General features: G+C 36.5%; 2 protein-coding genes across 4 annotated transcripts; both read left to right on the plus strand.

Annotated features, from left to right (window-relative positions):
• The first annotated feature begins 805 nt into the window (after positions 1 to 805).
• On the plus strand, positions 806 to 18,599 carry glyr1 (glyoxylate reductase 1 homolog (Arabidopsis)). Of its 3 annotated transcripts, XM_073839316.1 has the most exons (16): positions 806 to 905; positions 1,351 to 1,387; positions 1,675 to 1,754; positions 1,865 to 2,003; positions 6,640 to 6,750; positions 7,061 to 7,144; positions 7,431 to 7,484; positions 10,111 to 10,161; positions 10,272 to 10,345; positions 12,155 to 12,254; positions 12,355 to 12,465; positions 12,556 to 12,657; positions 12,736 to 12,898; positions 12,975 to 13,157; positions 14,940 to 15,064; positions 16,995 to 18,599. In XM_073839316.1, exons 1-16 carry the CDS (start codon positions 868 to 870, stop codon positions 17,067 to 17,069), a joined length of 1,527 nt encoding a protein of 508 aa, XP_073695417.1. In that variant the 5' UTR covers positions 806 to 867; the 3' UTR covers positions 17,070 to 18,599. The 3 variants fall into 3 exon arrangements, with proteins under 3 accessions (XP_073695417.1, XP_073695418.1, XP_073695419.1); XM_073839317.1 differs by lacking the exon at positions 7,431 to 7,484; XM_073839318.1 differs by lacking the exons at positions 7,061 to 7,144; positions 7,431 to 7,484.
• A 221-nt stretch (positions 18,600 to 18,820) lies between these two features.
• On the plus strand, positions 18,821 to 26,157 carry rogdi (rogdi atypical leucine zipper). The gene is made up of 11 exons (XM_073833570.1): positions 18,821 to 19,009; positions 19,979 to 20,050; positions 20,148 to 20,230; positions 20,353 to 20,407; positions 20,569 to 20,649; positions 20,788 to 20,883; positions 22,496 to 22,594; positions 22,675 to 22,788; positions 22,873 to 22,922; positions 23,040 to 23,166; positions 25,055 to 26,157. Exons 1-11 carry the CDS (start codon positions 18,932 to 18,934, stop codon positions 25,094 to 25,096), a joined length of 897 nt encoding a protein of 298 aa, XP_073689671.1. The 5' UTR covers positions 18,821 to 18,931; the 3' UTR covers positions 25,097 to 26,157.
• Positions 26,158 to 26,199: the final 42 nt, after the last annotated feature.

Consider the following 26,199-nt stretch of genomic DNA (forward strand, 5'->3'; position numbering starts at 1 on the left):
TATTCACAATATAACCACTTTATTTGTGTTTAAAAATGTTATATTGCAATTACATTCCATGATAACTCTCTGAGGTATGGCTGGAACATGCATATTTTATTACAAATGCAATCTTTCAAACTCAGTTAAATATGTATTTTAAAACATAATATGTATTTTTAAAACTATTTAATAAAATTATACATGTTAAATAAAATCTATATTCACAATATAACCACTTTATTTGTGTTAAAAATGTTACATTGCAATTCCATTCCACGATAACTCTCTGAGGTATGGCTGGAACATGCATATTTTGTTACAAATGCAATCTTTCAAACTCAATTAAATATGTATTTTAAAACAAAAATGTAACTATTAACCGTGCACAAATTATGTTTATCCTACAGAATACAAACATGCGAACATTTTATTTAAAGTTAATTTTAACTGTTGTAAAGTAGGGAAGCTACTGGCCACCATAAATGAAGAATGACCCTAATAATATCCTAATGAATTTTGGCATAAAAGAAAAATCGATCATTTTGACCACTACAATGTATTTCTGGCTATTGGAACAAATATACTACTAAGACTGGTTTTGCTCCGGGTTCACATATATCTCTATTCGAGTTGGCTCTCTGAACTCCCACTGGAGAAACTAAGTATAAACTTTTCCAGAACCTGCTATTAAGCAGGTCAGTGTCCCTATTTTCACTGCTAGTGAGTGACTAGCGAAACTACAACGCTCGTAGTAACAACCTCCTTGATTAATGGTACAAGTGCGTACTACTTCGTCGCGTCGTTGCTCGCTAGTAGGGGTTGATGGGTGTAGTGGGTGTGTTCATTCCCTGCATTCAGTGCGACGTTTCTCACTAACAGTTTAAGATGGCGACCGTGCATCTAAGGATCGGGGATCTGGTTTGGTAAGATAACAATTGTAACTTTTTACCATTTAATTTCACATCAGGTTTGAATATTACTTCGTGCAGGTGAACGCCATTTTGTCGTGGCTGGAATAAAATGTTTTGGTAAAAATCTAACATATGGCCCAGTTTATGTGTCGTCAAGCCAAAAACTGAGCAGCAGGCTTGTGAGAGCTTAGCATACAAGCTAACGATTACTTTATATGCTTTTTGTGGAAAACACGTGATGTTAGTGTGTTTAACGTTACGTTTAGGTGTGTAATTATATAAACAATGAATTTAATACAAGCTTCAGTGCAGTTAGGAGGGCAGTTTGGTGATGGGGTCGAAACGGGTTACGCTATACACTAGCTAGCTTGTTTCGAGGCATCAGATCTTTAATAAACGCTCATTTCAGTCGCGTTTTATGTGAAATACTAACTTGTCGTTTCAATATGCATTTCAGGGGTAAGCTTGGACGCTATCCACCTTGGCCAGGAAAGGTAAGATGTTTTCATGTAAACGATTGAGTTGAACTGCTGTTGTTTTTCTGAGGTCAGCTGTTGGCTTTTAAATATAGAGGTCGAAGTCGCCGGCTGTTTTCAAAACCTAGTGAACTAACATAACTATTCAGAAAGTGTTTTTGGTTGCTTTTATTAAAATCAAAGCAAGAATGCTTTAAATTAAATGTAGACAGTTCACTGAGTTTGAGATACAGCTACCGTATCATCAGATTTTTTTGGATATTGTGTTTGGTTGTTACATACTAACCCCACAATGGTGTTTTCAGGTTGTCAGTCCTCCGAAGGATCTGAAAAAGCCAAGAGGCAAAAAATGTTTCTTCGTCAAGTTTTTTGGAACTGAAGATCAGTGAGTACCGTGACAATCGTAGTCTTTTCCCATTGCTTCCTCTTGTTTGCAGAGGATTTAAGAGGTTAAACCAGGCAGATGTTGACTTTCGATATGCTTTGCCCTTTCAGCGCCTGGATAAAGGTAGAGCAGCTGAAGCCTTACCACCCCCACAAAGAGGAGATGATCAAGATAAACAAAGGCAAGCGCTTCCAACAGGCTGTTGATGCAGTTGAGGAGTACCTAAAGAAGGCCAAGGGGAAAGATCAGGTTAGTAGGTTCACAAACTTGTGGTCATGTTTTCCACCTTGGCTTTTCCGTGATCTGATCACAAGAGGTCAGCTGAGGCGCACAATTTTTTTTTTAGCTGGTACAACTGTACTTTAAAGGGTTAGTTCACCCCAAAATGAAATTTCTGTCATTAATTATGCACCCTCATGTTGTTCCAAACCCAAATTAAGATATTTTTGATGAAATCTGAGAGCTTTCTGACCCTGCATAGACAGCAAGGGTCCTACCATGGTCTAGGCACAGAAACGCAGTAAGGATGTTTTAGTTTTTCACGCATGTAAAGTATTCTCGTAGCTTTGTAAAATTACCACTGATGTCACTATTTTAACAATGTTCTTGGTACCTTTCTGGACCTTGACTGTGGTAGGACCCTTGCTGTCTAGAAAAGGGTCAGAAAGCTCTTGGATTTCATTAAAATTATCTTAATTTGTGTTCTGAAGATAAACGAAGGTCTTACCAGTTTGGAACGACATGAAAGTGAGTAATTAATGATAGAATTTTCATTTTTTGGTGAACTATCCCTTTAAATGCCTCTCCTGTGACCACTTCTGTTCAGATTTCCGCTTATTTTGTCACATTGTACATCGCTTTTGTGTGCGTCGCATAGTTGCCATTGACTGAAAGACTAAGCAATCAGGAAGTTAACTAAATGAAAAGGATAAAGAAGCAGCTGTGATTTGATCATAACTCAGCAAAGCAAAGTTTGAATCGCTACTTTTAGTGCGCCTTCTCACAACACGTTCCACAATGATTACGTAGTAAGTCATTAGACAATATTTTGTTGATGCACGTATTCACATGAGCATCTACACTACAAAAGCAATCTGCTTTGTGTGAAAAATGAACAAGCTCTGAATGTTTTAGACTTTGTTTACACCTTTATGTGGCACTGTTTACTTCTGATCGGATTGATGAAAATGCATACCTTAAAGCAGTGTTTCCCAAACTTTTTTTCTGGGGACCCACATTTTGAAGTCGATAAATCCTTGTGACCCAATAAACATTAGGCCCATATAGTTCATATATCACGAAGATAATTTGTGCATTAACAAAATATGTATGACCATTTTTAAGGTCATGCTTCCACTTAACTATTTAAAAGAGATACAGATATTTGACAAAGCACTTTTTTTTTTATTTAAGTAAAATGCAGATTTGCAGAAAATGCTGTTTACCACAAACACAATATTTATCTGTTATTTTGATTTCAAATCCAAAAGTGCTTTTTCAGCATTGTGATCCTCTTTTATCACAGTAAACTAATACAATAACAGACATATTCACGTTTAAATTCAATAAAAAACAACGTATTATTCAATGCACTTGACTTCTAGATTTGTATATTAAGTTGCTCAAGCAAGTTGCAACACATTTAAACACAACATAGGGAGGCTATAGCTTCCTTTTCTAATTGAAATTGGACTTTCAAAAATATTTTAATTAAAACTTACCACAGACAGAAACAGTCGGCTCTCATGCTTTTCTTTCGCACTAAATCTTTATTAAAAACAATCCTTAAAATAACTTTTCTACCTGGACAAGTGCACGTATTATGTTGCCTTTTTCTTTAAAACTGCACTTCTCCTTATTTTAAACCTAGCCAAAAAGCCACGTGTTGACTGTGAAACAGTGGACTTCATTTATATGCATTTATGGGACATTTTCGTGTCAATACATGTTCATTTTTACAGCGAACAATGCGCTGTCACTTTAATTCAGCACATGCAGCGCTTGCAGCACAGCAAAAAATAGACTCTGCCGAAACAATCGCTGCTCTGCTGCAAACGCACTGCTTCTGGGACGCACTGCCGGACTGCAACCGCGTGCAGTGTGAACGCTCCAATCCGTTAACATGGGTGGGGGGAAAAATACGCAACGCATACGCACTGCAGTCGGAGTATGAAACAGGCGATGCAGGGCGCAGCTAAAGAACAACAACAAAAAAAGAAAGCAGAAGAAAACGACGAGCTCCCTCGTGCGGCTAATAGGTGAACTACACATATAAATTTTAATCAAGAGTATATAGCGCACTGAAAAATAGTGCTCGACTTGGCGACCCATACAAAATCTCCCGCGACCCACTTGTGGGGACCCCGCCTTTGGGAATGACTGCCTTAAAGGATTAGTTCACTCCTAAATAAAAAAATTCCTGATAATTCATGTTCATGTCTTTCTGTCTTCAATCAAAAAGAAATTTAAAGTTTTTGAGTAAAACATTCCAGGATTTTTCTCCATATAGTGGACTTCAATGGGGATCAGCGGGTTGAAAGCTCAAATTGCAGTTTCAGTGCAGCTTCAAAGGACTCTACACGATCTCAGCAGAGGAATAAGGGTCTTATCTGAAACGATCAGTCATTAAAAATAAATGTATGTACTTTTGTATCCACAAATGCTCATCTTGCACTAGATCTGCGATGCGTGTCTAGGACTTCATGCATTGCTTAGTCACAGGTAGGGGTGGGCGATACGACCTAAAATTAATATCACTAGGGATGCACCGATCCGTATCGGCCGATCACAAGCATGATCGGCCGATTCGGATCGGTGCATCCCTAAATATCACGGTATTTTTCATCTTTTGAACGGTGACGGTATAATATCACGGTATTACTTTTTTTGGTGCATTTTGGGAGGAATAGCCTGTCCTGTCCCTTTAGTATGTGAATAAAGTTAATATTTTTATAATATAATAAGTAAATGGTAGGTATCCTTATCAAAAAGAGACATGGGAGAGTATTATGCATTCTCAACATATTTATTTTGCAAAAAACCTAAAGATCTTACTTAACAGTGTACAACAAAACAAAAATTATTTTTTATTGAAATTTAATTTCTGCAATATTTAAAACCTTTAAATAACTGGGGGAAATCAACCCATAGCAACAGTTTAAAAGTAGACCAATTCTGTGGGGAAAAACGCGGACTTGGCAACCCTGCATCCAACACGAGCTGCTGGAGTTGATGTCATTGCACACATGAGTACGAAATTTTCGTCCGAGATTTTTGCACGTTAAAAAAAAATACAGGTTATGTTAATCGAGTTTACACACTGCCTCTGAATCTTTAATCCGTCATAAAAAAATTCAGATTGTTTGATTTTCTGCATTTTCGCATCCATAATAAGCATTTTGATAAGGATGGCGAATATGAGAAAACTAAAATGATTGAATGATCACGGGTTGAAAGTAAAGAGAGACGACAAAAATAGACTGGTGGATTTACTGCAATCTTGTACTCACTGACAAATATCTGTTAAAAGATGTGCTGCTCCGTTTACACAGAGTGTGCGTTATCGCAAAATCGAAAGTAAAAGTAAACAGCGCGAGCACTCATTTAAAAGCGATTTCTATACCCTGCATATTGAAAGTGCTAAAATTATATACAATATTAGTTCGCCTCGCGCCTGTTCAATTTGTGATCCGCTGTGTAAAAATCCTTCGGCCGGCCGACAGGGAAAAGTCCGCCCCTGGTATAGGCTACAGGCCTGACCTTTCTTCACGATGTTTCACCAGTCGTTTAATGGCCACTCCCCTTTTACCTTCCACCTGCAAAGCTGATACGAATATGTTTTACTTTTTTATTTACAGCAATATATATAGTATAAGGACAGGTATTCAGACCACAACTGAACATTTGAAGAAAATTTAATGCCTTATTATTTAGAATGAGCTATTATTGATGTAAATGCAGCCGTTCGAGGCACATAATTGATTTATTACGGTATTGACGGTATTAGAAAATCCATGTCGTGGCGCAATGTCACACCGGTGCTGACTATGACACCGGTGTACCGCCCAGCCCTAGTCACAGGAAAAGTCAAACGTGGTTAGTTCTAGTCTGTGTACTTTGGTTCAGAAAGGAAGGGTAGGGCGAAAAACTCTCATTTTCTCCCCCAACTTCAAAATCGTCTGACATTGTTGTTTTACCTTTTTTGTAAAGGGCGTTTGACTTGTTTGCACATTCGCTTCGTAAACACTGGGTCGGTGCTTCTGTCTACGTCACGCGTGACCTTTCCAACGCAGAGCTAGCACTTGATGAACATTTGTGGTTAAGTATTTACATTTTTATTTTTTATATGACCCTTATTTCTTGGTTGGGATCATGTAGAGCCGTTTGAAGCTGCATTGAAACTGCTATTTGGACCTTCAACCTGCTGATCCCCATTTAAGTCCACTATATGGAGACAAATCCTGTAAGGTTTTCCTCAAAAACCTTAATTTCTTTTTGACTGAAGACAGAAAGACATGAACAATTTGGATGACATGGGTGTGAGTAAATTGTCAGGAAATTTTCATTCAGGAGTGCACTAATCCTTCAACTCACCTCAAGTGGTTCCAAACTTGTATGATTTTCTTTTGTACAATGCAAAAGTAAGATATTTTTCGAAATGTCTCATTGTTTTGTTGGTCTGTACAATGGAGGTAAGTGGGCATCAAAACTGTTAACAAAATGGTGACAAAGTAGTCTTATGGGTATGGAACATTATGAGTGAGTAAATTGTAATTTTGAGGTAAAAAGTGTCTCTTGGATGAAAGGCTGCAGGTTTGAGCAGGTTCTTTCAAATTCACCAGGTAGTATTTCAGAAATAATTCCTCACGTTGTGTTTGTTTTACAGTCACACTCTGATGACAAAAGCAAGTCAGATAAAGGCCGTAAAGCAGCTAAACCAATGAAGATCATTGAAGAAGATGATGAAGATGCCTTCAAGGGTGGCTCGTCGGACAAGGTTGGAAGATAATGCTTTGCCATTAAATACCATTGTGGAGAGGAAGGGTTAGGTCATAACCCAACACGTTTTTTTTTTTGTCAGCTACATCAAAGTCCTTTGGTAGGGCCATTTGCTGTTGCACCTGCTGTGCAATTGTATGTTTTAGAGGTGGATTTGTCAAGCGGGACCCACCCGTTCATTGAGCCTGATGTCATCTTTTGCAGTGTATCCGCCTGGCCATATTTTGACTGGATTGAGATGCAGCTATTTTAGGGCTTTGTTTCTTTAGGTCTGTACACATGGTGAATGTGTCTCTCTTTCCCTTAAGGAACAGACTGATTCTGACCCAGAGCCATCCTCTGTACGACGGCTGGTCGCTGGAACAGTATCAGGATTCAAATGGGAGAGCAGTGTAGGTTACATTCACAGTTTGTTTCTGCACTTTTATGGGATCTGCACATATGCCCTTTTTGTTACCAGTAAGACTTACCCACAGGCTGATTTCAGTGCAGTTACAGCTGTGAATTTTCATAGCAGCTGCACGGCTGGTGTGAAAACACCATTTTTCAGTATGCAAGCATTGCACTGTATAGTTTCACCTCTCACCATGTTGCTGTAATTAGTTGCAGATTAAACAACTATCAGGTCAGTAAGTCTCTTTGGGGAATAGTTTCCAATTTAACTCTCTTCCATTATAGCCAGTAAAGGATGACCCACATTTTCATCACTTTCTGCTCAGCCAGTCTGAGAAGGTAAGGAGACTTTTTGCTGGGATGCTGAATGATTTTCTAGTTAGTGCAACCTTACCCCTGTCTCTTGCACATTGCACACAATGGCTGCTCTAATAAAATTTCTGAATAATTTCCTCCCCCCAAACTGCTTCTGGCAATGCTAGTCGGCTGTATCTGCAGCATGGCAGTTGTACTGAATTTTACTTAACAGAACAGACAATGTTGAGCTTATTGGTTGATCCTCAGAGATTGTGAGCTGACATGTACTCGACGTTATGATTTTGTGCAAGGTCTTCGTCTTGGCTGTGGTCAGAGTCCAAAATTAACTCTTTGGGAGTTTTAACAAGTTTGGGATCAATAAGATTTATTGTTTGAAAGAAAATAATATTTTTATTCATCAAGGACATGATAAAGTGATAGTTCACCCAAACATGAAAATTCTGTCATTAATTACTTGCCTTCATGTCATTCCAAACTCGAAAGACCTTCATTCATCTTTAGAACACAAATTAAGATATTTAATGAAATCCGAGATCTTTCTGACTCTATGTCTCTCTATGTTAAAATAGTTTCCACACAAAAGTAAACACAAATAACAACTTTATTCAACAATTTCTTCTCTTACATGTCAATCTATGACAAGTGTTCACAAGAGTATTTCCCTGCTTGCAAACAAGGTGCTTTCGTGAACGCGTGTCGTAGAAAACATTTTAAATCTTACGGACCCCAAACTTTTAAAAGGTACTAATAACAATATTTTTTACAATTTTACTTTTGGATAAAAAAGACTGTTATGTGCTTAAAAAGTGGGGTGATAATTAAAGGTTTAGTTCAAGGTTGTATCAGCGATTTCTAGCCTGAAACATAAAGTGTCAAATTCAGCTGACCTTTCATCACGATCCGCTCGCTGCCTGCCCCATAAATTGTCTGTGAAAAAACCGCGTCTCTCTGGTCAGCCTAGGGTCCGAGATATGCCAAAAAAACAATCGGCACTACCAACCTTTCCACACATAAACAAACAGTGTTCCAACCAATCAGCGTCAGGGGTTTGGTGTTGTGGACTTTCGCTCCGCCTCCCTCACATCCCTGCACCAGTAGGAATGTCCACAACACCAAACCCCTGACGCTGATTGGTTGGAACACTGTTTGATTATCTGTGGAAAGGTTGATAGCGCCGATTGTTTTTTTGGCACATCTCGGACCCTAGGCTGGCCAGAGAGACGCGTTTTTTTCACAGACAATTTATGGGGCAGGCAGCGAGCGGATCGCGAAGAAAGGTCAGCTGAAATTGACACTTTATGTTTTAGGCTAGAAATCGCTGATACAACCCTTCACTTTCAAAACAAAAATTTACAGATAATTTACTCGCCCCTTTGTCATCTAAGATGTTCATGTCTGTCTTTCTTCAGAAATTGTTTCTCGAGGAAAACATTTCAGGAATTATCTTCATATAGTGGACTTGAATGGTGCCCCCAAGTTTGAACTTCCAAAATGCAGTTTAAATACAGCTTCCCAGCTGAGAAAGAAGGGTCTTGTCTAGCGAAACAATTGGTCATTTTCAAATTGACAATTTATATACTTTTTAACATCAAATGCTCCTCTTGTCTCTGCGATGCGCATACGTAGTCTGTGTAATCCGAGTCAATATAGTTAAGGTATGTAGAAAAACTCCCATCTCATTTTCTTCTTCAACTTAAATTGTCCTACATCACTATTTTACATTTTTTTGATGACAAGGGGGTGAGTAAATTATCTGTAAATGTTTGTTCTGGAATGGAGCTACTCTTTTAATAGACCACTGAAACAATACTGTCAGGAAAAAAGTTTTTTTGATCATAATTGTGGTCAAAAATAAATGTTAATTGACGTTTAAAATAAACGGGCAGTAAAAAATATTTATGGCCATAGGTGTGGCGAAAAGTTAATTTTGGACTCTGGCTATGGTTGCAGAGTTTGTTACACGCTAGTGTGTCTGAATAATTGATTGGAGGAAAAAGATTGTTTTCGGCCAGCAAAGACACCCAGCCAAAATACTCTTGTGCTTTTGTTCATGTGCCAGTCGTACCTACAAACTGTTTAAATGACTCTTCCTTTCCTCTTGGCACTTCCTCTTCGGAGGAACATTTCCTTCTTGCTTCTCCTCTTGCCTTTTTGCTTTCAGGCACCACAGTCAGAAACGAATTGATCTTAAAATTGCATCTCCAGAAAGGAGACACTGAGATCTTAAATGCCTGAGGCCTTTCTCAAAAATGTTCATTTAGGCTGCGTCAGCCGTTTTCTTGCCCTGTATAAGTTTCAGTTAAACTGAAACGGAGCATGTGGCTGAGCATGATAACTTGATTTTCAGTTCCTAACACTGGCTTCGCTCCTGGCTCCCACATCAGATATGGCAGAAAGACCCGCGTGACATGACAGCAGCGGATAATATAAGTGCAATCCTTACTGGAAGCCGACAGAGCAATGAATAACGTGCACTTAAGATCATTTGTGACTGTTGGGCCAAAAGGTTTCCACCTGGTTTTCCTCCCCTGGCTCTGTACTTGGTGTTTTCACCTTTGTGTGTATCTAGGATCCTTTGAGTGCTAAATCTAAAATTAATCTGCTGCACTAACTTTGATTTACAAGAAAATTTCCCTTTTCCTTACAGCCAGCTTCATCAATGGAGCCCATCACCAAACGATTAAAGATAGTTGAAGAGGTGAGCGCTTTATGGGATTTCTCAACTTTTTGGTTTCTTCTTTAACCGGCTATTTTGCCGTTTAGCATTGCTTGGTAATTTTAATAATACTCTGTTTTCTAATTGAAAAGGACACAGGATCAACGTCTATTCAAGCAGCAGACAGCACAGCCATCAACGGCAGCATCACACCTACAGACAAAAGGTAATAAAGGATTTTGTTTTTAGTGGTCAGAAAAAGTGGGGGTCCAAATCACTGAGACCACATTGAAATTCAGGAAATACAGTTTTATTTTGGATCTCACCATTTTAGGTCACTGATAAATTAGGCTCGCAATTTTCTTAGAATTGCCAGTTTATAGTGGACAATTCACTGCACTTGCACATAACTCGCAATTGCATTTCTGAGGTGAAAAAAGTCAATTGTGAGTTTATATCTTAAATTCTGAGTTTAACTTGCAATTGTGAGTTTATATTACGCAATTTTGAGGGGAAAAAGTCAAAACAGCGAATTTATCTTGAATTCTGAGGAGAAAAACGCCAATTGCGAGTTTCTATCTGGAATTCTGGCTTTGTAATTTGCAATTGAGAGTTTATATCTCGCATTTCTGATGGAAAAAGTCAATTGCAAGGTTATATCTCAGAATTCTGAGGAAAAAAGTCAAAATTGGGAGTTTATATCACGCATTTCTGAGGAAAAAAGTAAAAACTGCAAGTTTATATCTCGCATTTGAGGAAAAAAGTCAAAATCGGGAGTTTATATCACGCAATTCTGAGGGGAAAAAAGTCAATTGTGAGTTTATATTAGGGATGCACCGATCCGAATCGAGCCGTATATACTACACACAGCCGTTGTTTACCGACGAGCTGCACAAATCAATGTTCATTATCAGTGTGAATGTGCGCAGCTCGTCAGTGAACAACGGCTGTGTGTAGTATATACGGCTCAACGTGAAATCACGCACCTGATGGCATTTACCGCTGATTACAGAACCGGCTTTACTGACAAAACGCGCAAGTGATCGGCCGATACGGATCGGTGCATCCCTAGTTTATATCACAGAATTCTGAGGAAAAAAGTAAAAATTGTGAGTATTTTTACATAATTCTGAGGGGAAAAAAGTTAAAATTATGAGTTTATATCACGCAATTCTGAGGGGAAAAAAGTCAATTGTGAGTTTATATCACTGATTTCTGAGGAAAAAAGTAAAAATTGTGAGTATTTTTACATAATTCTGAGGGGAAAAAGTTAAAATTGTGAGTATTTTTACGTAATTCTGAGGGGAAAAAGTTAAAATTGTGAGTATTTTTACGTAATTCTGAGGGGAAAAAAGTTAAAATTGTGACTTTATATCACGCAATTCTGAGGGGAAAAAAGTCAAAACTGAATTATCACACATTTCTGAGGATAGTTCTCGAATTCTGAGGGGAAAAATGTCAATTGCAAATTCATATCTTAAATTGTGACTTAGTAACTCGCAATTGCGAGTAGAAAAAAAGCCAAAATTGCTTTTTGTTTATAGATCACAATTCTAAAAAGGTCAGAATTGTAAGATAAAAGCCACAATTACCTTTTTTGCCTAATTACCTAAACAGGCTTAGTTGCTGAGACAACTTTTGTTATTGAATAGATTTTTCATCTAATATTGATATTTTTAGCTTTTTTCACCCTTGTGATCACAGTGAAGGTTTTTTGTTGTTGTTTTTCAAGTAATCTGCGTTTGCATTCGTACAGTACTTTCTGTCCTGCGGATGCCACTATATTTTGCTGACTTATGATTTTTTTTTCTGGCTGCATGCAAAAACAAGTGCACTTTGCTACCAGTATAGTCTGATTCACAAACAAATGACTGTTATGGGCTGTTTTTTTTTTTTAGTAAATCAAAAAAATATTGTGTGACCAGTATGGCGTGAGCCTCACATTTGTCAAACCAATTAAATCATTCACTTAAATCAGTAAGTATGCTATAATACCTGCAATGTTTGTAATATGATTTATTTGAATTCACAACAGGATAGGGTTCCTTGGACTAGGACTGATGGGAAGTGGTGTGGTTTCTAATTTGTTAAAGATGGGGCATGTTGTGACTGTTTGGAATCGCACGGCAGAAAAGGTACAATCACAATTGTTCAAATATGGTTGCTTCTGATGTTACACTAAGTGTTTGAATGATTTGTTTACAACTTTTTTTTTCTTTTTTTTTTATTCGGCAGTGTGATTTGTTCATCCAAGAAGGTGCCAGATTAGGAAGAACACCTGCAGAAGTCGTGTCCATGTGCGATATCACATTTTCCTGTGTATCAGACCCAAAAGCTGCCAGAGATGTAGGTCAATGTTTTGTAAATGGCTCTTTGTTTTCAATCTGTCAAGCTGCTCTTTCTTTGGTTTACATATACAGTCTTATTTTTGTTCAGCTTGTGTTAGGTCCTAGTGGAGTCCTACAAGGAATCAGACCAGGCAAATGTTACGTAGAGATGTCAACCGTTGATCCAGAAACCATCACAGAGCTCGCACAGGTAACCAACATTATCCAAATAGGTATTTCGTAGCATAACCTCAGGAAATCCATAACTAAGGTTCATTTGAATCTGTAGGTCATCACATCCAGAGGCGGTAGATTCCTAGAAGCTCCAGTTTCAGGCAGTCAGCAGCTTTCCAATGAAGGTATGCTGGTCATTGTTGCTGCAGGAGACCGCAGTGTTTATGAAGACTGTAGCAGCTGCTTCCAAGCAATGGGGAAGACGTCTTTCTTCATAGGTACTACAACCTTTCAGTGTATAAGGTTGATGTTGCATGTTTCCACATGATATTAACTTTGTCTTTTCCACTAAAGCAGGGGAACCAGGAAATGCTGCAAGAATGATGCTGATCCTTAACATGGTTCAAGGCAGTTTCATGGCAACCATCGCAGAGGGATTGACCTTGGCGCAGGCCACGGGACAGTCACAACAAACATTCTTGGATATCCTTTGCCAAGGACAAATGGCAAGCACGTTTGTGGACCAGAAATGCCAGAGTAGGTTTTTTGTTAACATTTAAGTTCTAAATAGTAGTCTATCCATACTATGTTTTATGTGTTGGTAGATTTGAGTTTGCTTTTAAATCTTGAGTCTCATATTGTGCTGCTTGGAGATCATAACCTTTGCTCTTAATGTCAAATAGTGTTTACCCAAATGCCTCCTTAGACATTTATTGTGCAATTTTTCCAGGGAATGTTACAGAACTGTTGCAAAACTGTGGAAACTGTGACTATTAGAATCTAGAAGGCAACACATTATGACAGTTTAACTTTTGGAGCTATTAAAATGATAATAGAATTGAGCTTATTTATTTAAAGTGGACATCGGATGCCCATTTTCCACAAGTTTGTATGATTCTTCAGGGTCTTCATGAAATGTCTGCAACATACTTTGGTAAAAAATTCATCAATGGTTGTGTAAAACAACACTGTTTTTACCTCGTCAAAAGCAGCTCTGTGTTCACAGCGAGCCATTTATGTGCATGTGTCTTTAAAGGTGCCATAGAATGGAAAACTGAATTAACCTTGGCATAGTTAAATAATAACAGTTCAGTACATGGACATGACTTACCTTGAGTCTCAAACACCATCGTTTCCTCCTCCTTATATAAATCTAGTATTTGCAAAAGACCACCGAAAAATAGGTCAATTCCAACATATACCCGACTGTTACGAAACAGTCGGTGTTACAGCCGAGATCGTTAATAGTTACGCCTCCAACATTTGCATTACCCAATCATCGGTAATGTCAGCACATCAGTTAAACAAGGCGAGTCACTCAAGGGACACAGTTAGCTTAATGCTAGCGCTAGCCTGTTACATAGCAATACATAGGATTTCACTTACCACATAAACAGAGAGATGACTGCTCTGATGATGGTGAATGATGGAGAAATAACTGCCTGATGATGGCGAATGATTTATAGATCTGGAGAATCACTGACAAGCAGCTCAACTTGTGTGGTAAGTACTTGTGTCTCTGCATTGTAACTTTACACAGAGCACATGCATCACAGTAATCAGACTAAACTGTCCGCGATTCAAAATGGCAGATTCAACAAACCGCATATTAAAAGTGGCTAGAGCTCCTAATTAAATATATATTTTTATCCATGTGCGAGCTATTGAGCTCTGTGAAACAGCCAATCAGAGCAGAGCTCATTAATATTCACGAAGCTTCCAAATAAGGCAAAAACAGAGCCTTTTATTGTAGGGGCAAATCCTAGGGTTGTAAATGGACCTGTAAAACCATTTCTGGAGATTTTTTGCCCTTTCCTATGCCATATACCTTCTATGTAGATATCAGAGAACAATTTTAAATATTCTCTCAATGCATTCTATGGCACCTTTAAATGATAATGAGCTACTGCTTACCCCGCCCCCTTTTTTTTTGTGTATTTGGTGGTGCATTACCATCAAAAACAAAACTAATCCACTGCATCCTCACTGGCTCTTACGTCAAGAGAAAATGAAGACTTGTTCACTTTTACATCCCAATTACAAAACGCCTTCATTGCTTATTGAGACATTGTTGTCGCTATAGCTGCTCAAGCGCGGAGAAAATGGCGGACAGCGTGCGACTGGCTGAGGTTGGAAAATTTCCAAAATGGTACGGTCCGTCAGCGGTCGTGGGCGGGACTTGGGCAATATGGAAATCAAAATGGAGTGAATGTTGTGTTTTTTTTTTTTTTTTTTTTTTTTATAAATCATTGTGTCCACACACTGCTAAGACTGAATTTTGCATCCAATTTCCCCTTTAACATTTGTGTTTCTTCTCAGATATCTTGCAGGGCAACTTCAAACCAGATTACTACCTGAAACATATTCAGAAAGATCTGAGATTAGCCATTTCAATGGGGGATTCGGTTAATCATCCAACACCGATGGCAGCTGCTGCAAATGAGGTAAGACAGCATTTGGTAACTGAATGGATTATCACAATTAATACTTCATTAGCTACATAGTTAATCTACCAAGTCTCAAAATTAAATGGCAATTTTTTTGTTACAAACAATGTTGTGATGCCTAAATTAACATGAGCATTTAAAAAAAATTTTTTAAGGAATAGTTCACTCAGAAATGAAAAATTGCCTGATGATTTACCCATGATTTACTACCCTCAAGCCATCCTATGTGTATATGACTGACTTCTTTCAGATGAATACAATTGAAGTTGTATTAAAAATGTCCTAGCTCTTCCAAGCTTTATAATGGCAGTGAATGGCTGTTTTTTTTTTTTTTTCTCAAAGTCTAATAAAGTGAATTCATCCGACAAAAAAAAGTCCCATATGGCTCCAGGGGGTGAATAAAGGCCTCCTGAAATGAATCAATGCGTTTTTGTTGGAAAAATATCTGTTTAAAACTTTTTAAACAGTAATCTCAGTATGCATGTTAACAATAGAAGAGCAGATGACGTAGGCATAGCAAAAGCTCCGGTGAGAATATGCTAGTCTCACGAGAACCCAAGGTTTGTTTACAGGAGCAAAGGAAGGAAAGTTTCCTTTGTTTAGCAGAGGAAAACCAGTCTCTTGGCGTATTGAAATCCTATGACATTTATCTTTACAATTCCTCATTTTGTACTTCTAATTCGTGACAAGTGTTTTGTTATTCTCACTCCTCTGCGCTTCTGCATTTGTCTGTTTACTGTTTTTAAAGTTTTAAATATAGATAATTAAAAAAAACCATTTATTTGCTTCAGGAGGCCATTATTAACCCCTGGAGCCTTTTGGGATACTTTTTAGGATGGATGAATGCGCTTTCTTGGACTTCTTTCGGACTACTGAAAAATAACACCCATTCACTGCCATTATAAAGCTTGGAAGATTCAGGACATTTTTTTATAGATGATAATAGATCATTTTTTTAAAAACACATTTATTCGCTTCAGGAGGCCATTATTAACCCTTGGAGCCTTTTGGACACTTTTTAGGATGGATGAATGCGCTTTCTTGGACTTCTTTCAGACTACTGAAAAATAACACCCATCTACTGCCATTATAAAGCTTGGAAGATTCAGGACATTTTTTAATATAACTCAGATTTTATTTGTCTGAAAGAATAAAGTCATATACACCTTGGATGGCTTGAGGGTAGTAAACTAATAGAGGGTAGTAAAGTAATTTTCATTTTTGGGTGAACTATCCTTTTAAGTTTTTTAATTTATATATTTATTTTACGAAATTATATCAAATGAATTGTTGTGTTTTTTGTCAGCTAAAATAAAAGGAGTAGTTCACTTTCACAACAAAAATTTACAGTTATACATTTCAGGATTTCTCTCCATATAATGGACTTCTATGGTGCCCCCGAGTTTGAATTTCCAAAATGCAGTTTAAATGCAGCTTCAAAGGGCTCTAAATGATCCCAGCCGAGGAAGAAGGGTCTTATCTAACGAAACGATGGGTTATTTTCGAAAAACATTTACAACTTATATACTTTTTAATCTCAAATGCTCTTTTTGCCAAGCTAGACAAGACAAGTATTTGTGGTTAAAAAGTATATAAATTGTAATTTCTTTTAGAAAATAACCCATCGTTTTGATAGATAAGACCCTTCTTTTCTTGGCTGGGATCGTTTAGAGCCCTTTGAAGTTGCAATTTGGAAGTTCAAACTCGGGGTCACCATAGAAGTCCATTATATGGAGAAAAATCCTGAAATGTTTTATTGAAAACCCATAATTTCAAGGGGGTGAGTAAATTATCTGTAAATTTTTGTTCTGAAAGTGAACTACTCCTTTTAACCGTGTCATTAAAACATTAATTGTTTTTTCTACAAAGAAATGTATTTGGGCTTATGCTTCCATTTGAAATAACGCATTATTTCGTACTTCTGCAGGTGTACAAGAGGGCAAAAGCATTGGACCAGTCGGACAATGACATGTCTGCAGTCTACAGAGCGTATATTCACTAATCCTGTAGATGTGCTCTACGTCCTGGACCACAAACCTCACCTACTTCTTTGTACCTGTCCCTCTGTCTTTCTCTCCTCTGCTGATGAATTTTGTTGGGCACCAGTGATATGTTTTCCCATGTATAATGGGATCTCTTTAGCAGCCTAATCTGAGCATTGCACTGACTGTAATATTTCTGCACGTATGCTCAGTCGGGAGGGTCATTTAAAACTCCCTGCGAGTGATGATTTTATGATAGAACGTGCAGTGTATTATCTCCGCGTTTCGTTAAGGCTACTGCACACGATGCAGTGTTGTTTGAAGATGCTAGGGTTTTTATTTATCATTCATATCTTTACAAACCAATTCCCACGTTGTAATTTTCAATGTTCAGAAACCTGTAAAGTATGAACTTTTGATCACAAACAGGCTTGAGGAGCACGACGAAGAAAAAAAGCCACTGCATTGCCTTAATACCCATATAAGATAGATGTATTTATTTATTTTATCTCGAAAGATCACCATCATGTCAGGTGCAATTTGGCCGTACATTTTTTTTTTCTCTTAGTTCTGGAGGTCACCTGTTTGCTAGTCAATGATTTTGTTTTTATTGCCTTATTAGAAATTCAGTATTTTTTTTTTTTTTATTTGAAATTGGCTGTGTAATAATCACACAGATGGAACTTCCTGCTTTAGAAGATTTGTTTCACAGCATTTAAGTGTTTCACCTGTTGTGGAAAAAAGAAAATAATTTGAAGACATTTTGCTTTATTTGGAAACTTTTACATTTGGTTTAGTCGTTTTGTCCAAGTCAGTCAGCTGGAAGAGTGATCGGTCGCTCTATTTTTTTAAAAAGTCTAATTGTTTAAAAGACTAATTGTCTTGGCATTTTTATTTGAATTACCATTATGACTCATCAAAAAAGAAAAAATGTAAAACAAAAGGTAAGCTAATATTATGCTGCATTTTATCCCTAAATTATGATTGCATTTAATTTTAAGTGGTATTACAAAGCCATAACGTCAGTGGCGTGTAATTTGGTCATTATGGTATTTTGTTTTAAACTCAGAACAAATACAGGGTGATTCCTTTTCTAAAAAATAGTTGTTCTGCCAAAAAAAAGAAGAAAAAAAAAAGACTTTGAAGTGCTTGGTTATGGATAAGAGAATTTTGTGATTTACTAAGGACTCTGTAAGATTAAGACGTTGTATATATATCCCCATCAAAGGGTTGAGTTATTTGAATACATGGAAATAACATGCTTTCAGTTTGACTCTACTGAATTTATTAATCATCTGTTGTCTTAATATTGTAGACTGTTCTTTTGTCTTAGCTAATGGGTTTTATTTACTGTAAATGGTTTGATTTTTGTGGCTTAAACAGAGTTGGTATATGACATACTGACGACTTGATTCCAGTTGTGCAAGGAAGGCATTGGTGTTATAATTGGAGTTATTTATAATTTCATGTAAATGTGAAATTTCTTTTCTTTTTTGTTTGTGCGGTCAACTGAACCCTCTGAATAAACAAACCGAATGTCAAACATCTTATTTATTCTTAGGTCTAATGTCCGTTTCGCTGTTATTTAAGCTCATATATGAGTTGAAAACGCAATACCATGATATAAAATATATATTTTTTACTTTTAAACGAAGTTTATATTTCTAGAAATACATTTTCTAAAAAAGGTTAGGCGTAGTAATCGAATAAAATCATCCGTTCTTTTCAAGCCGGAAGGTTTCTAGGTTACACAAACCGGAAGTTCAGAAAAAGGAGGCGTATCAAGCCTAATTGTTTACGAATGATCGTCTGACCAGTCACACCAAGTAGCGGACTGCCCAAATTATTTTCAGCAGATTTAGGACAGCTTCATTGAATTGTAATGCTCGGAGCAGAGCGATCTACTCTGTCTGAACTAGCGAAGATGACGGCCGCGAGTCAAGCCGAGAGGACCGTGCTGGTGAGAGATTGATTTGTGGTTTAATTCGTGGAAGCTGCTTTATAGGCATGTGAGGTCATTATGATTTAATTGTGAAATGTCATATTTAAATATAGATTTCCGGTGGTTTGCATTTGCAAATGTGTTGCTGTGCTACGCAGAGCTTGTTGGTGCAGTTTTGCAGAGCAGCTGCTGGGACAAAGTCCAAAATCATCCCAGTGTAAATGGTTAAACAATCATGACAGTGATTTGTACTGCTTTATCATCTTAGCTCTGTTCAGTTTGTTATGCATTGATGTTGATGTGCTGCTTAAGTCTTAATACTGACTGCTGTTTCTCCCAGTAATGCACCATCGCTCACTGATCGGTTTAGTTCTGCAACAGAATTAAAGGGATAGTTCGCTTACAATAGAAAAAAATGATTATTTATGTTGTCAAGGTTTTGGTAATGGTAGCTTCAGGCTCCACTTTTGCTGTGTAAAGGAAAAAATTGCATAAGAAAGGAGGTCATAAATTAGTCATGAGTGTGAGTAAATGGTTACAGGATGTTTATTTTAGTGAAAGTAGCACGGGTATATTTGTGGCAAAAGCCAAAAATGCATTTTATGGGTCAATTATCGATTTTTCTTTTATGCCAAAAATCAATCAGCTATTTAGATTAAGAAAGATCATGTTCTGTGAAGATATTTTATAAATTTCCTACCATAAATATATCAAAACCTAATTTTTGATTAGTAATGTGCATTGTTATAAACTGTATCTGGACAACTTTGAAGGTGATTTTCTCAATATTTATTTAGATTTTTTTTTTTTTTTTTTTTTTTTTTTGCACCATCAGATTCTACATTTTTAAATAGTTCGGCCTATCCTAACAAACCAAACATCAATGGAAAGCTTATTTATTCAGCTTTCAGATTATGTATCATTATAAATGTAAAAAATGGACCCTTTTTCACATGTGTATTTAAGCCAACTTTTTGTGTGCTTTAGGAGGAGGAATTTAATTGGTTGCTGAAAGAAGAGGTTCATTCTGTGCTGAAACAGCTGCAAGACATTTTGAAGGTATCTTCAGATATTTAACAAATAGCTAACAGAATAATTCTGTATAGGTGTGCAAAAAAGTGCATTAATAATAGCATTTGTCCGCTTTTACTAAAAGGAGGCATCAAGACGTTTTTCAATGCCATCACCTGGTTTGGAAGGACAACTGAAACAAGAGAACTTCATTCTGGGCAGCTCAACGTAAGAGCTATGAATTAGACTATTCTGATGGATTTGAAGTATACACAATTTATGTTATTACAGTTTTATGGGAATGTATAGAAATACTATTTGAATTGATTTTTAAATTGCATTTGGTTTAGGATGGACCAGGTGAAAGGGGTTTTGACGCTACAAGGAGAAGCTCTAACTCAGGCTGTAAGTATGTTTTTAATAACATCATGAAAATAAAGTCAGCTTTCAAGATGAATGACACAGTGCTGTTTGCATTATCTGAGCTCTGTGATTACTTTTGCTATTATTACAATCTATAAAAAATACGCAGAATAAAATGTTACTACTTTTTTTATTCTTTGCAGGATATTAATATTAAAGTCACTAAAAGCAGTCAGGTCATGCATTTTGCATTCCGAGATGATAAACAATGGAAGTTGCAGCAGGTATTGTTTCTTTCTCTCTCCTTGAACTTAAAAAAAAATCAAAATGAGATGTTGTACTTAACCATGCTCTATTTTGAAATGGTTTGGTATTGTTCTCTCATAAATATAGCTGTTAAAACACATGCTGTCTTTGCTTAGATTCAGGATGCCCGAAACCATGTGAATCAGGCCCTGCAGTTACTAAGCAGCCGTGACGAGAGTTATCACTTCAAAACTGGGGCTGAAGTCAATAAGGTTTGTTTTTCAAAAGTTTTAACTCTTTGGTCATTTTTTAATTCGATGCTATTGGTCTAATAGGATTCAATGATCTATGCTAAGCTATGCTAAAAGTGATATCGCCAGAACAGGAGAACGGCTGGATGGATTTCAAAACAGTAAAACTCAGCTTATTAACTCAGGGGGGAGTTGGAGAATGAGCCTATTTCCAAAAACAGTGTGTTCCTTTAAGAAGTTCTCAATTATCTTCTTAGGAACATCTTATTTTTTCTTACTTGCCATTCTTATTACTATCTTTATTCACCTTATTTTTCAACATAGAAGTAAGCCTGGGTGAGACTTCCAGTTCATTATGTGCTGTAGGGAAATAACGTGAAGAATAATAATGTGCAGTAAAACAGCACTACAAACCATTGTGTTCATAATTTGTATAATACATTAAAATAAAATGGTAAGACACACCAGTTTGCAATATCAAGCAGCAAAACGAGTTGTTTTGTACAGCTAAAAATAGCTGGATGCGGATGAGACCGGAAGCCACACCCATAAAATTTACAAATGGTCACGCCCACTATTACAGGAAGAAAAATGTGGAAACTATTAGCACTTGAAGTTACATTTTTGAATGTGCCATCTATTGTAAATTGTCATTTAAAATGAGATGGCTTGTCTCAGGATGTAGTGCTTCATGTTTTTTGTGACCTGTATCTGTGTGTATGCCACTAGAGTGAACATTTTATCAAAATTCTCATGCTCCTGAAAATTCTCATGATAAAAAAAACAAGGTCCCTATTCTACGTTTGTGTGGAGTTAATAAACTTTGAATCAAAATGTTCAGCAATAGTCGTTATCTTATTTTGTACAATGATTTTTAAGTATATTCTTGTCAGATATCCAAAGTCATCATTGATTTTCTTTCTAAAACATTCTTAAGAAATGTTTTTGAGAAATTTGGCCCCTGGTTTTCTTCATGTGTACTTGTGTGGTTCTTATGGGCATAATTGAACTCTCCCATGAGTACATATGAAGCTGTTGAGCGCTACAGGTTACTCAGAAATATGCACATTCTTTAAATACTAACATTCTTCGGGATAGTTCACCCAAAAATTAAAATTCTGTCATTAATTACTCACCCTCATGTCGTTCCAAACCTGTAGGGCCTTTGTTTATTTTCGGAACGCAAATTAAGATATTTTTGATGAAATCTGAGAGCTTTCTGACTCTAAGTAGACAGCAATGCAACTATCAAAATAAAGGCAAAATGCTAAGAAAAAAAAAATCTTTAAAAGTTATTTTTGTTTGTTTTCTTTTGGCACACAAAGTATTCTGGTAGCTTCATAACATTATGGTTGAACCACTGTCACATGGACTTTTTTTTTTTTTTTTTAACAATGTCCTTACTACCTTTATGGGCCTTGAATGTGTCAGTTGCATGGCTGTCTATGCAGGGTCAGAAAACTTTTAGATTTCATCAAATATATCTTAATTTTTTTTTAGAAGATGAACAAAAGTCTTATGGGTTTGCAGTGACATTAGGATTAGTAATTAATGACAGAATTTTTATATTAGGGTGAACTATGCTTTGTATTTTCACTGGTACTGTACTGTAGTGACATTATTCATGTTTCAGCTTATGGATGCAGTAATGCTTCAGTTGACCCGAGCCCGAAACAGACTCACAACCCCGGCCAGCATGACTCTTCCTGAGCTCGCAGCCAGCGGCCTAATGGTTAGTATATGCAGATCATCACTTGATCTTAATGCGGATTCTCAATGTCCTCTTGTAAATATTTCTCCTGTTCTTTCTAGAAAATGTTCACACCTCCAATGCCTGGTGACGTAATGGTGAACTTCTATATCAATCTCAGCAAACTGTGTTTGACGGTCTATCAACTACATGTACTGCAGCCTAACACTACTAAGGTATCTAGCCATCAGCACAAAAAAAAAACGACTTTGCATGGCTTTTAGTCATTCTTAACAAGAATGTGTTATGTTTTCTGTTAGAATTTCAAATCAGCAGGAAGTTCAGTGCTGCATAATCCAGGAGCAATGTTGTAAGTGCCCATCCACATTTCCTGTTTTCATGCTGCAACACCAGCAGTCAGACTCATACAGTGTTGCTCTTTAAATGGTATCTTTCAAGTTGTCGCATTTGATTTTTCTCCTTAAAGTGAATACAACAACACCAAGTTCGAAGTGAGCCACGTCCATAAGGTGGAGTGTGTGGTGCCCTGGTTGAATGACACTCTGGTGTTTTTCACCATTTCCCTGCAGCTCTGTCAGCAGCTCAAAGATAAGGTGGGTGTGGCCTGTTGATATGGTAACGATTATAATCTTACGTGCACAGAGGGTTATCAGAGCTACTGGGCAGTTTAGAATTAGTGCTGTGTTAATTGTTGAATAATTATCTTGATACTGTAATACCTAGTCTAGAATTGCTAAGATTATTTCAAATTACTGATGTTGATTTCAAAGATTTTTGTTTTGTTTTTAAACTACAGTCAAACCAAAATTTATTCAGACACCTTCAACATTTCTCAGACACTATAGTTTAGAAAATGGTAATCAAATATGACAAGAACTCAAAGTTAAACTGTGTCAGAACAAATTCATCTTGATAATGTCAGATAACTTTGGTAGAAAGGTTTGTAACAAAACATGTTCAGGTCAAAGTCTCATATCAAATTTTTGGTCCCAAATCAGTTTTCCTGGTAGTCAACTGTATGAAGAATTTTTGGGTATAATATGTAAGCGTTCACTTTATTTTGCTATCCTCACTTACATAAATGAACTATAGTGTCCTGCATCCACTAGTAAAAAGTATCAAAAATTACATCTGGTGTCAGAATAATTTTTAGTTTGACTGTGTCTGATATTTCTTTTGCACTCATTTTTGTATTCCACCTAGAACAGTCAATGTAAAATTAAATTTAAACATTCACAACCATTCAAAAATTTCGGTTAGGTAAGATTTAAAAAAAAAAAATGTTTTTGAAAAAGTAGTAGTCTCATATGCTCACCCAGGCAGGCATTTATTTGATTAAAAATACAGTAAAACCAGTAATATTGTCAAATATTATTGCAATTTAAAGTAACTGTTTTCTATTTAAATATATTTTAAAATGTAATTTATTCCTGTGATTTCACAGCTAAATTTTCAGCATCATTACGCCAGTCTTCAGTGTCACATGATCCTTGAAAAATCATTCTAATATGCTGATCTGCTACTTAAAGGAACACTTAACTTTTTTTTTTTTGGTTGAGTTTTACCGTTTTGAAATCCATTCAGCCGTTCTCCTGTTCTGGCGATATCACTTTTAGCATAGCTTAGCATAGATCATTGAATCCTATTAGACCAATAGCATCACATTCAAAAATGACCAATGAGTTTCGATATTTGTCCTATTTAAAACTTGACTCTTCTGTAGTTATATTGTGTACTAATACCGGCGGAAAATGTAAAGATGCGATTTTCTAGGCCAATAAGATTAGGAACTACTCTCCCATTCCGGTGTAATAGTCAAGGAAGTTTGCTGCCGTAATATGGCCGAAGCAGGCACAGTAATACCACGCAGCACATATGCAAATGCTAACTCTATCACATTGGAAGTTACCTAGCTGGGAACTAATTTCAGGTGCTGCATGATCAAACTCGTTGGTCATTTTTGAACGCGATGCTATATTGGTCTCATAGAATTCAAAGATCTATGCTAAAAGTGATATCGCCAGAACAGGAAAACGGCTGAATGGATTTAAAAACGGTAAAACTCAACTTATTAACTCGGGGGGGAGTTGGAGAATGAGCCTATTTCCAAAAAAAGTGGAATGTTCCTTTAAGAAACTTTTTTTATTATGATCAATGCTTAATATTTTTACTGAGAAAGCTCAAAAGAACAGAATTTATTTGAAAAAGATTAAACATAAATATTTTACTGTATCTTTTAATCAATTTAATGCATCCTTGCTAAGTATTAATTTGTTAAAAAAAACAGTAGTGTAAAATGTGGATCTTTCTATTTTTCTTAATGATTGTCCCGTCGGCTAATTCAAATATCTGCGATCCACTATTTGCTTTGCAAAACACAAAGCAAAACTTTGACACAGTGCGAGCAGATCTAAATGATATGTTTCATTACCAAATAGAAGATAAATTCACATGTTCATTTCTTTCCTTTTATTTTTGCAGATCTCTGTCTTCTCTAGTTTCTGGAACTACAGACCATTTTAAGCTATATCTGACCAAAACTCTACAGTGAATGGTAATAAAAATGATACAATTAATTATTATGCTCTGGGATGCACTAGGAACAAAATTCCACGAACAAGTTCCGTGAAATAATCTGTTGTGACTATATGACCATGTATTCATTTTCTGTGCTTTATTGTTCAGTATGTGTTCTCCAGCAGAAGTAGAGTGCGCTGTGTATGTAGTATACTAACTGAATTCATTCATTTGAAATTACTCTTCAGATGAAGGTAGTGACATGTTTTTGTGTTTATGCAGTATTTGTCATCGTCAGTGTTGACAGTTTGTCAGTAATCTTGCCTATATCGAAGTTCACCTCATCTAATATGTGTTTAGACTTTAAGAAGGAAATGCTATTAAGTACACCATGCTTATGTTCTTTTTTTTTGTCACAAAAACTGTGAAATATTCCAGTTGATTTGTTGAGAGACCTCTTCAAACTCATTTTACCAGTGTTTAGCCTTTTAGTCCAGGGGGTTGTGACGTTTAACACTTGAACATTATCTGATGCCAGGGACTATCATCAATGCAGACGAGCAAAAGCATTGAGACCATTATCATATGCTTATGAATGTGCATTAATGACCAATAGTGTATTTGCCATTGTGACTCAACCACAGTTGAGTATGACAATTGTCATACAATTGACAATTGGTATGACAATTTTAACACTAAATAACAGACAACAATGAACCTGTTCATATTCCATAATTACATTAAAATTATATGCATTCCTGAAAATGGCTAGCGTTTCTAATAAGCATCATTCCATGATGAAAAAAGGAGCGACACTCCAGATGCTGTTCAGGGTTTATTACAGAAAGGGTTTCTTTGTGCTTGTAGTTCATTTTTTGGTCAGTTTTGTTTATTTATTGCTACATTTTTATTTATTTCATGCTAAATGCACTTAATTGTGTCCTTATTGATTTCATGCATGTTCATTTGAATATTGATTCATGTTTAAGTAAAACCTAAGCTATTTTAATGTATATTTCACGCTTAATATGGAATATTTTGTGCAATAAACATACTTCATCAACAGAGCTCTTGTCCCATTTCTCAAAATTATTTCTAAATAAAGCATA

The sequence above is a fragment of the Garra rufa genome, chromosome 1 (assembly GCF_049309525.1).
Source record: "Garra rufa chromosome 1, GarRuf1.0, whole genome shotgun sequence".
Lineage (NCBI taxonomy): Eukaryota > Metazoa > Chordata > Actinopteri > Cypriniformes > Cyprinidae > Garra > Garra rufa.